This window comes from Astatotilapia calliptera, chromosome 5 (assembly GCF_900246225.1).
Source record: "Astatotilapia calliptera chromosome 5, fAstCal1.2, whole genome shotgun sequence".
In the NCBI taxonomy this organism is placed as follows: domain Eukaryota; kingdom Metazoa; phylum Chordata; class Actinopteri; order Cichliformes; family Cichlidae; genus Astatotilapia; species Astatotilapia calliptera.
Genome location: NC_039306.1, coordinates 11,459,987 through 11,475,387, shown reverse-complemented (window position 1 = coordinate 11,475,387; position 15,401 = coordinate 11,459,987). Strand labels below are relative to the sequence as shown.

General features: G+C 41.2%; 1 protein-coding gene across 4 annotated transcripts in view; it reads right to left on the bottom strand.

Annotated features, from left to right (window-relative positions):
• Positions 1-558: 558 nt before the first annotated feature.
• The window catches only part of nisch (nischarin), a 28,121-nt gene continuing 13,278 nt past the window's right edge, over positions 559-15,401 (bottom strand). Inside the window, exons 14-29 of one of the 4 annotated variants that reach the window (XM_026167237.1) lie at positions 13,092-13,210; positions 12,653-12,747; positions 11,484-11,759; positions 10,906-11,201; positions 10,297-10,511; positions 9,685-10,097; positions 8,862-9,031; positions 8,695-8,758; positions 8,376-8,514; positions 8,004-8,154; positions 7,686-7,805; positions 6,649-6,843; positions 6,133-6,305; positions 5,513-5,703; positions 2,846-3,201; positions 559-1,870 (exon numbers count right to left, since the gene is read on the bottom strand). In XM_026167237.1, coding sequence (XP_026023022.1) covers positions 2,874-3,201; positions 5,513-5,703; positions 6,133-6,305; positions 6,649-6,843; positions 7,686-7,805; positions 8,004-8,154; positions 8,376-8,514; positions 8,695-8,758; positions 8,862-9,031; positions 9,685-10,097; positions 10,297-10,511; positions 10,906-11,201; positions 11,484-11,759; positions 12,653-12,747; positions 13,092-13,210 — 2,945 coding nt within the window. In that variant the 3' untranslated portion in view covers positions 559-1,870; positions 2,846-2,873. Of the gene's footprint in view, positions 3,202-5,512; positions 5,704-6,132; positions 6,306-6,648; positions 6,844-7,685; positions 7,806-8,003; positions 8,155-8,375; positions 8,515-8,694; positions 8,759-8,861; positions 9,032-9,684; positions 10,098-10,296; positions 10,512-10,905; positions 11,202-11,483; positions 11,760-12,652; positions 12,748-13,091; positions 13,211-15,401 lie in introns of those variants that run through there. The other 3 variants (XM_026167236.1, XM_026167238.1, XM_026167239.1) reach the window with 3 other exon arrangements.

Here is a 15,401-nt window from a genome sequence, read left to right as displayed (position 1 = left end):
TTCTCCCCGTGTTTGCGTGGGTTCTCTCCGGGTACTCCGGCTTCCTCCCACCGTCCAAAGACATGCAGCTTGTGGGGATAGGTTAATTGGATAATCCAAATTGCCACTAGGTGTGAATATGAGTGTGAATGGTTGTCAGTCCCTATGTGTTAGCCCTGCGACAGACTGGCGACCTGTCCAGGGTGTACCCTGCCTCTCGCCCTATGACAGCTGGGATAGGCTCCAGCGCCCCCCGCGACCCTGAAAAGGATAAGCGAATGGATGGATGGATAAAGGGCATTTAACTTAAAATGAAAGAGAACTCCTAATCAACTCTAACTTGTCCTTCTCAAATAGATTTTTAATTTAACTAAAGCCAGCTTATCAAATTTTGCAGTCTGAGTTTTAAGGCTTGTCAGACAACCTGCTCATCGGCTACTAGAATATCACAAATACAAAAAAGGATATTTCTACTTTGCAACAACAAATTATTTATCTTCTGTCACCACAATATAAAGGTAAAGAACAAAAGCACAGTGGAGTCCTCACGGTGACTGAGGTGTGAAGGAAAACATGCAATTTTCAGTCTTTATGAGTTTTACTTCTGCTGAGCTAACAGAATGAGTAACTGACTTCTAGTGTAATCAGCACATCACTCGCAGTTCTTTTTATTTCTTTTGCTGCCGGTGAGCCGGACATTTGTCAGTCATTTTCCACAGAAGCGCAGAGTGAACAGACCTCCTTTGGTTTCGGTCAGATTGCTGCATCAGCTGAAAAGTTTGCAGACTGTGGTTAAATCCTGCTGATTTTTTCAAAGAACCAAACCGCCAAAATGGGAATTAATATTTCATGGGAAAGCTTTCAGTTTCATTTTAATTCAGTGGTATTTCCCGTTTACAATGCCCAATAATGTTAAACAACAGTGGTGACGGGTGGGAGAGCATCCTATGTGTCATTTGTATTGTAAGAAAAACAAATTACATAAAACACAAAGCAAAATATATTAAAAATAACACTCGATGATAATACTACATTTCAGAGTTCATGATGATAATAATATCAGGACCCTTGTGTCTTTTTACAAAATAAGCTTCAGGATGGGAAACATCCGTCTGTCCAAAAGCAACAATTATATTAATATCATATTATTAAAAAGCTTCATTATACAGTTCAGTAATACTGCTTCATCAGTTATAATGTGCAAGAAATAAAATGTTCAGAGAGAAGATTGTGCCGAGCAGCTGTGTGTTTGTGCTATTTCAAATGAAACCCCCCCCCGATCTTATCATCAGTCAGGCTGAACACACAAAGGAATAGGAACACACACACACAAAAGCTATTTTTGGTTTTTAAGCCAGTAAATAAAAGCAAGTAAATCAAATAACTTTGGAGTTATTTAAATGTTTTCTTTCCTGTTTTGATAAAGCTACGCTAGCCTTTTCCCTCTGCTTCCAGTATTTGTGCTAAGCTAGGCTAAACATGTCCAGCAAATGGAGGTGATCCACCTTCAGATCCGAGTCTGGATAAGACGGAGTCTTAGAAGATGAACCAGAACATAATATTGAATTAGGAGTATTGGAGCTCCCGTGGACCCTCTGCAGCGCCCAATGCTGTGCAAATCCAGTCTGTGTGTGCAACATCTACAACCCTCCGTCCCACCCCCCCAAAAAGAAAAAAATATATATAAAATTAAAAAAATTTAAAAAGAATATACAATGCATGGTTAGATACTTTACAAGAAGGAGAAGTTGTGCCAAAAAAAAAAAAAAGAAAAAAAGTCTCAGGATTTTGGCTTCGTACAAGGTCACGGGCCTCTTCTCCTGTCTCCTGTCACTGTAATCCAGTGATGTGCAGACACTACTGAGGGGGAAGGAGCCAGATTCCCACCAATCTGTAAGAAGAATGATTGCTGGGCTCAGATTTTTCAAATTACGGTGGTCACCGTCTCAGATTAGGCGATTGCAGGGTCATAAAATCCTGCATTTTCTTGCCTGAGAGACATAACGGTCGACATTTTGCTCTATGACCAATCATGTTAATCTCTCACAACAACAGGAAGGCGGCGCCATATAGAAACTTCCTGGAAAAGAATGTAAACAGACAACAGCAACCAAAGTGTTATGCGTGACTCTGTCCCCCCGCTCTGCTTCACATAGCTCTCCATTAGCCTTGATAACCCTTTTCTATTTGGCACCCCATCACTACAGGTCGCTGAATTTCACTGATGCTTCACAGTCTCTGGTCACTACTTCTACTCTCTTTCTGTATAAACACCTGTTGAGAGCAAAGCAGATTCAGGCCGTGGGTCCTCCAAAATAATCCAAACAACTCTGATAACATCACTATCATGTTTAGTTATAAACAGCTTAGTGGCATTCTGCGCTTCTACTGGTCAACATCAAAGAAGTGGAAGGACCAAAGTCACAGCACTGGTTTTCGCCCATTATGACGTACCCTTTTTGTGTTCTGACCAGAGTCGACACCCTCCGTCATCTGACTGGGCCGCAATTGTACTGATAGTGAGAAGTCTAAGCTCAGGATAAAGTCTCACTAAGCTGTGTTTGATTGGTGGCCTGTTCCTCCATCTTCAAAGAACCGAAATGCTGAGGAAACCCCCCCCCCCCCAAAAAGCACAGAAATGCTTTCGTCATCTAGTGCAGTGAGTCTCAATATTTTTACCCACGACTCCACCCCAGTTATTATTAATTTCTGTCAATTATTAACCAAAAAAGGGAGGAAATTTCATTTTGTGTTCATCCTCCGCATGGCCCAACACTGAGATTAAACCAATCAAACCCTGAGTCCATGTGTAAATGAACCCAATCACATGATGACTCCACCCACCAACCAGCAGCTGAGCAGTCACCTATTTGTCTGTCATCGCTGTCAACCAATCAGCCCGTGAGCTCAACAGGAAGCTCTCGGCTGCACAGCACCTCCCACTGTCGAGCGAGGAGCGAGATCAGCCTCTCTCTGCTGTCGGCTCCCGGGACAAAAATGCACCACTGCACCTCGCCCTCTGCACCCCTGCTGGCCACACCTCCTCTGGGATTAGCTTCATTGCAGCTGACAGCAAAGTGGTCCATGGTGAGGTGGCAGAGGAGGTCGGGGCCGGGCAGGTCGTCAAACACGAGAGTCAGAGCCTGGGGGTACGTCTGGTAGCCCAGCAGCACCCGGTCCAGGTCGCGGATCCTCCGGGCCTCACGCAGCTGGTACCGCTCCCTGCAGAGATTGCAACTGTCAGTAACATCCAGTTATACTTATTTCTATTAAGGAAAAAAAACAACTCATTAACTAGTGCTTTAAACATGCATTTCCAATGTATACAGGGAGTGCAGAATTATTAGGCAAGTTGTATTTTTGAGGAATAATTTTATTATTGAACAACAACCATGTTCTCAATGAACCCCATAAACTCATTAATATCAAAGCTGAATGTTTCTGGAAGTAGTTTTTAGTTTTAGCTATTTTAGGGGGATATCTGTGTGTGCAGGTGACTATTACTGTGCATAATTATTAGGCAACTTAACAAAAAACAAATATATACCCATTTCAATTATTTATTTTTACCAGTGAAACCAATATAACATCTCCACATTCACAAATATACATTTCTGGCATTCAAAAACAAAACAAAAACAAATCAGCGACCAATATAGCCACCTTTCTTTGCAAGGACACTCAAAAGCCTGCCATCCATGGCTTCTGTCAGTGTTTTGATCTGTTCACCATCAACATTGCGTGCAGCAGCAACCACAGCCTCCCAGACACTGTTCAGAGAGGTGTACTGTTTTCCCTCCTTGTAAATCTCACATTTGATGATGGACCACAGGTTCTCAATGGGGTTCAGATCAGGTGAACAAGGAGGCCATGTCATTAGTTTTTCTTCTTTTATACCCTTTCTTGCCAGCCACGCTGTGGAGTACTTGGACGCGTGTGATGGAGCATTGTCCTGCATGAAAATCATGTTTTTCTTGAAGGATGCAGACTTCTTCCTGTACCACTGCTTGAAGAAGGTGTCTTCCAGAAACTGGCAGTAGGACTGGGAGTTGAGCTTGACTCCATCCTCAACTCGAAAAGGCCCCACAAGCTCATCTTTGATGATACCAGCCCAAACCAGTACTCCACCTCCACCTTGCTGGCGTCTGAGTCGGACTGGAGCTCTCTGCCCTTTACCAATCCAGCCACGGGCCCATCCATCTGGCCCATCAAGACTCACTCTCATTTCATCAGTCCATAAAACCTTAGAAAAATCAGTCTTGAGATATTTCTTGGCCCAGTCTTGACGTTTCAGCTTGTGTGTCTTGTTCAGTGGTGGTCGTCTTTCAGCCTTTCTTACCTTGGCCATGTCTCTGAGTATTGCACACCTTGTGCTTTTGGGCACTCCAGTGATGTTGCAGCTCTGAAATATGGCCAAACTGGTGGCAAGTGGCATCTTGGCAGCTGCACGCTTGACTTTTCTCAGTTCATGGGCAGTTATTTGGCGCCTTGGTTTTTCCACACGCTTCTTGCGACCCTGTTGACTATTTTGAATGAAACGCTTGATTGTTCGATGATCACGCTTCAGAAGCTTTGCAATTTTGAGACTGCTGCATCCCTCTGCAAGATATCTCACTATTTTTGACTTTTCTGAGCCCGTCAAGTCCTTCTTTTGACCCATTTTGCCAAAGGAAAGGAAGTTGCCTAATAATTATGCACACCTGATATAAGGTGTTGATGTCATTAGACCACACCCCTTCTCATTACAGAGATGCACATCACCTAATATGCTTAATTGGTAGTAGGCTTTCGAGCCTATACAGCTTGGAGTAAGACAACATGCATGAAGAGGATGATGTGGACAAAATACTCATTTGCCTAATAATTCTGCACTCCCTGTACTGAGCCTGGGAATATTCTATTTTCACATCAAAGTAAACATGTGAGGTTACTGAAACTAAGAGGCTTCTATCCACGGTGTGGAGAACACAACAGGAATGTGATGCTGGTGGTGGACTTACAACTTAAAATGGAGCGTGCAGACTGTAAAACATATTTAAAAGAATATGTGAGAATAAAGAGAACCAAAACAACAAAGGGCCAGTAAAATGTGGGATCGGGATCAGCAGGAACTGTCAGACTGAAACCTAAACAATCAAAAAGAGCCAGTATGTTACAGTTGCCTGTTCCTCTTGACAGTTTCTGAATTGATGCTTCTCCTCTTTGGCTTCATTGAGCACAGACTTGAGCTGTGTGTTTTCCTTCAGTATTTCAGACTAAGCTGTCTGCACAGTACAATCTCAGCTGGTCTCTGTCTCCTCTTCTTCCTCTTTTTCTGTTGCAGACGAGGACAAACAACGATTTTTTTTTCTTGCGGCAAACTTGTGACTCAGACCAAGTTTAGGGGCGACACAGAACACAGAATTGATTTTAATTTTCTAATACCTGTTGGACTTTCCTCCCCACTTTAAGGTCGTTGTCGTGCATAATTCTGCTCTATCATAACACCCCTGTATACAGGCTGTTTGAAAAGGTTTTAATTCTTTGTTCTCACCTGGATGGAGGTTCTTTAGCGAAGTCTGGCAGTGGATAGCTGACATAGTCTTCATCCAGCAGGAACACATCGGTGCTGGTTAGGATCAGAGTCCTGGGCTGGAGAACTGGAGACCGGGCAGAGCCTAAATCAGAAGAGGAGGTGCCTGAGAGTGCAGAGCCTTGGCTGGGTGGACTGCTGGGGATCTGGACCTGGTGGAAAATAATCATAATCAAAATAGAGAAAACCAAGAAGCTCAGAAATTGAAAACAGGAATTATAAAACCAGAAAAACAAGACTGGATTTGATTCTTTATCTAGAACATCAGTTTTCAGCAACAGTCAAACAGCTTTAAGAGTTTATCACAATGTTACTGGAGGCCAAATTACTGTCATCCAAAATGCTCACAGTGTCATTATTACCACAGTAGCCCATTCACACATTTAGCAGATACAGAGGAGTGTGAACATTAACTGGAAGTCACGTTTCTATCGACATGAACATCCAACGTTGCTTCTCTTTTATAGATCCTTTTATATTCACAAGCTCATTGTGGCTGCAATTATGTGCACACTGAGTTAGCCTGAGAAGATCCTGCTTCCGCTCCTGTGTGCAACGTTTCTCTAAGAAGAAGTTCTTACCTGGAAGACCAGCAGGTACAGCAGGACGTTAAAGGAGCATGGGGAGGAGGACGCCACGCTTGCTGGAGTCTTCCTCTCTGCTACAATGAAGGTCAAATCTCCCATCTCCTCCTCACTGGGATAAATGAACTTCACCTTGCTGCTGTGGACCAGCTCGTAGTTCTGCATCTTACCTGCAGGGGGAGACATATTTACATTTGTTACGATGATCATTGCTTACTGGTGGTCTGTACAGATTTTATATTTGGTCAAAAATAATACATTACAAAAAAAACCACTTAAATAGATGTTTTTCAACATTCTTGAGTTCTTCATTTTGTACAATAAAGAGTAATCTTTACTGAATATATTGAACTATGATGTTATCTATGAAGCAACCAAGAATAAGTCCCTTCACAGTGTCATGATATATAAAAGTCTAAGAAGTCAGAGAAAATCAAGATCCATACAGAGAGGAAGTGCTGTCTGTTAAGAAGATGTGGGTTTTATACTTTAATATTATATATTCACTCTTACTAGGACAACAGATGGCACCGTTGCCCGAGTTACCCGTGCTTGTGTTGGTGAACTGCGAGTAGAAGTCCTGATCGGATGGCTCTGGAGGAGGAAGCTGCTGCTGCAGACTGAGAGCTGACATCAGCTCCTGCAGGAAAACGCTCGTGCCATAGCTGTCCCTGCTCAGACAGCACACCACATGATCTGCTGAGTGACCTACAGGAGGGAGAATCGATGGAAAGCTAAGAAAATCATACAGACATTATTTATTTATTTAAAAGCAATTCACTCTTAAAGGGGGCTCATCACATCTTTCCTTACTTTCTGTCATACAAATATACATACATAGATGGATGTGCATATTAAATATGGCCCAAAATGTAAAAGTTCAGGCTTCAAACTGCTTTTTCCCCCCACTATTTCCTCATCACTCTTTGAAAAAAAAAGAAAATACTCAAGAATTTCCAAGTTAAATCGCAGTTCATTCCTGGAAACTCATAACACTTTCAGCTTTTTCACAATTATTTAATTTTAATCTACCGGTAATAAATCGCCTATTTATAGGTGGAAAACCCATCACTATCATTTTCAAAGTTTGGGCGCCACTGACCAGCTGGCCCTAATCACTCTGCAGCAGGTTGACTATAGGAATGTGTCCCTACACATACAAAAACAGAACAAGCACTACTGACGCTCTCCCAGATGGTGGAGCTGATGTGCAGCTGCTGGATGTGTGACTCAGGTTTGCTTGTAACAAAGTGGGTGTTAATGTATTTTAGGCAGTTCTTTTTGTTTTAATAAATGGTATTATTTATTATTTTCCTTTAAAAAAAATTGCAGTTTCCTGTCTTTACGTGCACACACGCCTCTTGCCTTATCACCACAAATAAATTTCTATTTTATGAGAAAGTGCTGCGCGTTCAGTAAGAGGAGATAAATCTAATAGGACAGGCACACAGCTCACAGTACGAGTAAAAAAGCAAAGCTAATCTAGTTGAGTCCAAGAATAAAAATATAATGTTGGAATGTCATGAGAGAACAGGGGTAAAAGCACCCACCTACGACTCTGAAGTACTGATCAAACAGCCCAACGTTGACGGCAAGCAGATCAGAGAGTCTGATGGACATACAGCAGCACAGACATGTGTCTGGATCTCCAGAGTCTGATATGTCCAACACTGACAGAAACAGACAGAAAGAAAAAAGGAATCGAGATTTAACAAAAATGATCTCAGGGACACCACTCAGAGACATATTTTATAACTCAAACAATTGCAAAAAGCGCAATAATTCAGAAAAGAAATTTCAGGAATGACTCGACACAATGATGGATAAACGTCCCGTTGACCGGGACCAGTCACATGAGTAAATTTTACCTGAGTGATGACCCAATGTAGTGGCCGAATCCTCCAACAGGAAGTAGATTGAATCAGTGGAGAGTAGCAGACAGCAGGTGAGTTCAGTCTCAGGAGATTTGTAGAGAATCACAGACAGCCACAGCACCTGTCTCACCTCCTCCGCCTCAGACTGATATAAGTGATATATATATTTTAAAAATGATTCATAGAATATAGAATAAAGATTTAAGACCTGTCCTAAAGTTTATTTATCTAACACAGTCACTGCAAACAGTAGTTATTAGAGTTATTAGAAAATTACTGTGTTCTGATTTGAGCTCTGTTTACAAGCAAAGTGATCACTCAGAGTGATTTCTTGTAATGCACATGCTTCAAAAAAGGGTTTCTTACCTGTGCTATATATCTGTGGAAGTAGGTGAGCAGCTGCTGCTCTCCCAGTCCAGCCATGAGCTTCAGACCCGGTGACAGACCAGGAATGAGGTGGGGAGAGGGTTGGTTCTCCTCCATGTGAAGACGGGAAGAGTCCCAGCTGTGAAAGAAAAGGAAAAAACAAAAAGAAAAACATTTCAGTCCATAAATATCTGGACAATGACACAGCTCTTTGTGGTTTTCCTCTGTCAACCACATCAAGGTGTGGTTGAAATGCAGACTTTCCGCTTTAATACAATTTTATTACTCTAGGCTTGATGCTAATATTTAAAGGCTATACCTGCTGGAGCCATGTGACTGCTTGGTATTGGTACAACAGCACTGGTCTCTGGATCTATAACGACCTGAGGACACAACAACAGAGCTGTAATACTTGGAAAAGAAACCAGAAGAGGTCAAACAAAATGAAAAAAAATAGAGTCTGGTCTTCACCTTGTGAGAACTCACCTTGCTGTGAACAGAGCCTGGAGGGCCGGGGCAGGGCCACCACCTTCAGCCCCTCCAGAGCAGACCTTCGTTGGCTCAGCAACCCCAGAAAGGAGCTCTTGTTCTGGACCAGAGGAAAGCACACCAGCAGCCTGTGATCACCCAGCAGCAGCTCCACAGTGTGACTCCTCCTAGTGGACACAATACGATGATGGAAAAAAAGAGATTCACACAGATTTAAAGAAAGAAAATCAAGGAAAAAAATGTTTTGTTTATTGCTGTTTATTTTTATTTATAGTATTTATACAAAAGATTCAACTTAAAGAGTTTCAAATTAGGTTATGGAATAAATAAATAGTAGAGATTCATGATTTTAAATCTGGAGGAATCACACTAAGTTGAATATGATTAATTTGTAAAGCAATCTACTGATTAGACACGGCATAACCACAATTAATCATAATATAAAAACCATCAATGTAGCCATCATTTCAAATACAAAGATATTTTTTGTAGATAAGGTCAGAGTTGGCTTAAAGAAACTCTTTATTAAATAAATCATTGCTGTGTTGTGGTTTTATGACACTAAAAACAACACATTCCAGTTATATACATTTATACATTTATGTAAACGCTCCAACAGGCATAATGGTTAATAATAACAGCTTTTTCTTGTCCCTGAACTTCACATCATCTTTTTTTCCTCAGGTGCTGAAATATATTCAGATTTCTTTGCTTTGTTCTAATAATTTTATATAAACTAATGAAATTATCGATTTAGAACATAAACATACATGTCAGAGTTCAAGTCTAGAGTTACACCATCCACTCGCACCATCTTTACCTCTGGGGATGTTGTGGGTCTGAGCAGGATGTATTGCTGACTTTGTCCCCCACCTGAGCATCTCTCTCTCTGGGGTGAAGCACCACAGAGCCGAGGGCTACACGGACTAGCCTACAAAAGGAGGAGGAGAGATGACGAAGGCCAGCACTGGGCTTCTCTATTTCTGACAGCTCTCTGAAGTCCATCTTCAGCACCCACAGTTGTCGGTGGGTGAGGAAGAGCAGAGAGGGAAGGCTGGGCTCCTCAGATAAGATGTCTGAAAGGAGGAGATTAGTGTTGAGGGCAGATGACGAAGAGGAGGGCATGAAGAGGACGGGATAGCCTCCCTGCGCCCCTTGACTTTCCTCCAGCTCCCAGGAGTTGATGAGTGAGCGAGGAAGGAGTTGACAAGTGTTGGAGAGCTCTGGGTCAACCTGGAAGAAAGAAGGCATGTTCCTGTTTCTAAATATGACTTATGGTAAGTTAATAAAATAAACTCACAGCTCTATTTTTATCTTTAAAAATGCAATCAAAGAATCTGAAATGGATAAAATGCAATACAAATACAAATATTCAAAACCACTGACTGCATCTGAATATTAAACTGAGGCGGCTTATGTGTCGCTCTCTGACCTGAAGCAGCACCGTGAGCTCAGATCTAATATGCTGAAGCTCCTCAACCTCAGAGAAGATGTAGAACCAACGGGCTGGTTTTTCTTGCAGTCCAAAAGCAAGACAGGAGTCTGGGAGCTCAGCTTGGGAAGAGAGTGACAGCTGAGGGTACGGGAGCAGGAGGTCCACCTGGAGGCTGAACAGCACTTCCTCCAAAGGCAGAGTCAGATCTTGGTCTACAGACAGAAAAACAAAACACACATCTTAATATTTTACTCAATATTACAGCACTACACATCATGCATTTGCAGTGTTCTCTCAAAGGTTTAACACATAAAGATATGCCATATAATAAAAAAATAAAAATCCTTATATTTAAGAAGCCAAACCATCCAGTGTTTACAATTTGCAAATTAAACCTTGTGAGATTTTTTTTAATATCTTTCTCATCAGATCGGGTTGGAAACCAACAGTGACATCAAAATCTAGTTAGTCTCAGTTAATTTATAACAGAAGTGTTGTAGAAGTTAACTAGATTTCTTCTAAATCGAATTTGTGCTTCAGATGGAGATAAAAATGACAAAACAGCTTCCAAGTTTGCTCCAGTCTGCATGTAGACTGTGTGCTTACCCATGTTCTGATTGGCCCTTGTGAAATCATGTGATGAGCACAGCAGGCCCAACAGTTGGTCCGCAAGCACCAGGCATGCCACCTTCTGCTTCACCTCCTCCTCCTCCACCTGAACACAGTAGCACCACAGAACCCGGCGGACTTGGACCTCTTCCTGTTTCTCCTCACTCTGCTCCTCCTGATGGCCACCAGGCTCCTTTGCAGTAGGAGCAGGGAGCGACATGAAGGAGGGGCCGACCAGCTCCTCCACAGAATCATCCAGACTCATCTCAAAGTAGCCATCAGTGGACCCTAGACTGGAGTGATAAACACAGAATGAGCTAAAAGTCATCTTCAGGTCTTGTTTATAAGTTGATTATCTAAAATGATCTGTCTGTTGTTATAAATATGCATCCAAAGGATCATTTCTCTAATAACTTTTAAAAACAGCTGGAATATAACACTGATCTGATGAATTATAGAGGATTTCACACACAGTAAAGAAATTTTAGAATCTCAGAAACCCCTTGACTCTGCAGATTCAGTGGGAATCTCTGGAATCCTCAAATTCAGTAACAGAATATATCTGGTTTAAATACCTGGGGCTGCCCACTTCAGTGCCCTCTACATGAGACTGAACTTCTCTGGATTCAGAGCTCTTCTCTTCCTCCCTCTCCTGCTCCTTCTCTTCCCCCTCCTTCTTCAACTTCTGCTGCCTTAGGGTGGAGCTGAGATGCTGCGTAAGCTGGGTGATGAAGTCCTTGTTGGAGGAGGAAAGGGAAAGCAGGTGAGAAGGAAGCAGAGGACACCAGGCAGCACTGCACGAGGAGCAACTGGCCTCAACGGGTCTGGATGAGGAAGAGGAGCAGACACAACTGGAGGGGGGAGAGAGGAGAAACAGATGTGTTTTTATTGCTTTTGTTTAATATAAGATAAAAATGTCAGCTCATAAATACTGTTACCACAGCTTGGTTTAGCTCATCCTGCTTATGTGTTAACTGTGAGATAAATACAAGCTCACTGAAAATACTCTTATCACCAAAAAGAGGATGATGGTTACGCCCCTTACCCACAAGTCACGGGTCACAAACCTGTTTAATACTGTGCTGTTGCTGAAATATGAATTCAGGGAGCATATTTACAATCCCCAATTCCCAACGGCTTCAGGAGTGTGTTGGCAGGTCTATCTAAATGGTGAATGGACTGGTTCTACTCTCCTTGAGAACTCAAAGCACTTTAAAACCACATATCTCTAATCATATTTCAAGTAATTATCATCATAGTAAAAATGTAGGTAAGTGTGCTTTTTACGTTTTCTTATTGTATGTGTAATCAGCGTGGCATTTTGTCCACGGCTCTGATTGGAGGAGCCAGAGACACTCACCCTGGACTGAGCCAATAATGTCATCTCAAGCACTATACAAGTAAGACTGGAGGATAGCCTTATTTCCCCTCTCAGTTTATTATTTTAATCAGGCCTGACTGGTGAATGAATATATAGATGCACATTTTTGTTGGTTTGTTTTTTAATGTAAAGCTTTGCTTCTATCCCAACTCATTTACACAGGAACATCCAAATATGAACAGAAAACCAAGATTGGCAAGACTGCTGTCGTTGAATAGTGAGACTTTTACAAAGACTTATTCACTCACATTTCTGCTGTAGAATTATTGTCACTGAAACTCAATAACCTCCGTATATATTAGATGTTAAAAGCCAATTTTAATTTTAAATGTTATGGTAACAGCACTATTATCTGATACTGACCATACAGTAGCAGAAGTAGAAGTAGTAACAGTAGTAATGCTTGTAGAAGCCCCAGAGTGAGTGTGTTCAGACAAACTGACAACCGGCTGTTGCATCTGAAAACACAAAGACACACAACAATAAAGATCAGCTGACTCTAAACAAGATCTACCTCCACCTGAACACCTCACGTGCAGTCTTGTGCTTTCACCTGTCCAAAGTGATAATATCATAAGAATTTTACTGTGTTCCTTTGATGTGTTTGCATTCTTTAAAATTAGCAGCAACCCTCAAACATATCAGGAAGATTTTAAAGTAATACATGTAATTTAAGATCATTTATAATTAAGTAACCAATACTACCCCTCCCATCTAACCAAACACTTCCCCTTCTAACTAATATCCTATTGGTGTGATGGTAACAGACCCCTCCCATTTCCGATGCTTGTGTGTGTTTAACCTGTGCAGAGTCAGCAGACGGGAGGTGTGTGTTGGTGCTAAAGCTTGCAGAGGGAGGTGTAGGATCCACAGGAGGGGGAACACTGGGGGGAACTGGGGCTTCTTCTCTGTTCGTCATATCTGAAACAGGACAGCAAACACATCAGCGATGCTGGGGGTGAAATCATTGGCAGGTGTGATACCCTTGGTTTGAGGGTATCACATCTTGGTTAAAAGATAAATCATTTAAATTTAAGTACATAAACTTCTAGTAACAAATGGAATTACGTTCCACAAAATAATAGCCATAAATAAGGATCAGCAAACATGCTTAAATGTTTAGTTTTAAAAGATTAGTGTCCACATCTTGTAAAAAGGTGGTTAATGAACAGGTGTCACGGGAACTACAGCAAAACATTAATGTCAGCAGTGGTATTATCAAGCTATAACCTCTGGGGCTGAAAAATGAAGCCAATCCAGAAACTGTAAAAACTGCAGTTTCTCTAACAGCCACATGAGGCTGGCTCCATAACCGAGTCAATCCTTATAGACTCCCATGTTATAATGGTCAAATTCTATTAAACTCCACCTCCTTCATAACCACTATATTATCTATCTATTGATCTATATCGATATCGATAGATATACACATATACACACATATGTATGCATGTATGCATATAATGTCCACCAGCTGTTTATTTGTCCCTTCAATGAAGATGATGCCTCCATTCCTGATGTAACATGGAAACAGATGATACCAGCAGTAATTCAGAGGTCTGGAATCAGGCTTTTTTTAATGGTTTTTGTTGTGAGATATAGCAAGATTTTATTTAAGAATTAAAAAGAGTGAAAATTAAGTGTTATGAGAGCTGTTAATTTCCAAGTCTGAGCTGGAGGAAAGGCTTTACAGTTTGGTTCAGAGAGACTTGTCTTTATTTAGAAAGCGTCTCCAAACCAGAGGACAGAAAGCTGTTAGAGCAGTTTATGAGCTTTACATTGTGTGCAGTTTCATCACTGTTCCACTTAGCCGCGTTTTATGTATGTGGCTAGAGACGCATGACTGACAGAAAAGTTCAGGATATCCTCAACAGAAATGATCTTTACTGACTCATCCACTTATATCTGACTTAGCTTAAAGAGTCAAAAGTAGCGGAGACCCGGCATATTGTCAGCTGAGGTAAACAGCAGATGGACAGCCTACACTCACTACAGGTGAACTGCAGCCTGAGTTTTGAAGTGACTCAGGGGTAAAAACATAAAATACCAGAAAACATTTTTGCACACCCATGTCTTTTTATTATTCCTGATTTATTTAGTATGTGGTCCCTCGTTTATCACGGGAGTTACATTCTAAAAATAACCCGCGATAGGTGAAATCTGCAAAGTAGCCAAGTTTAATTTTTTTCAATTATTATAGATGTTTTAAGGCTGTAAAACCCCTCACTACACACTTTAAACACTTTTCTCAGACAGGCATCAACATTTTCACACTATTCTCTCTTGTTTAAAAACTCTCAAAGTTCAAACCTTCGTAGAAAAATAAGTCCAGTATTATAGAATGAAACCAAAAGCACCCGCAGGTGACGACGTTTCGTCAACATTGTTGTGTTTGTTGGGGAGAAAACTTACAAACATACAGTACAGCACTTCAGAGTCACACTGCTAGCGATCGAAGATTTGTGTAAATTTGACAAGCTGGACGCATCCTGTATTGACAGGAGACACGGCACGAGATTGATTGACAATGGTCTACAGCCAATCAGGATGGAGAACACAATGCGCTGTAAAAAAAAAAAAAAAAAAAAACCAAAACAACATGCAAAATTGCACACAAAAAAGTCTGCGAAACAGCGAGGCCGCGAAAGGTGAACCGTGTTATAGCGAGGGACCACTGTACTTATATTCAATTATTTATTTATTTATTTATTTTTTACACAAACGGTAGCAGCAGAAGGTTGACCGGCCGTGGCAATTATGAGGTACATTTTACATTTTATATTTTTTAACTCTTTACTGACTGAAGCATGTTTGTCCTATCACAGCCACCGTAGCTAGGATTATGCACTTTAATTAGGAGGGGCATTAAATCAGAATTCAGTTGACTGCAATCTGATATCTGCTAGTGATCTAGCAGTGAGATTTTACACACTGTAATAAAATGCAACAATTGCTTTTAGGCATGGATTCAACATCATATCTGCTTTGTAGGAAACTCAAGGATGCCGTAAAAAGAAATTTCTAAAACTCAACTCAAACGTATTCATTTCACAATAACTTAACTAGTTTGTTGATCAACGCCCAATTTATAAATGATTTAGAAGTAGTATTG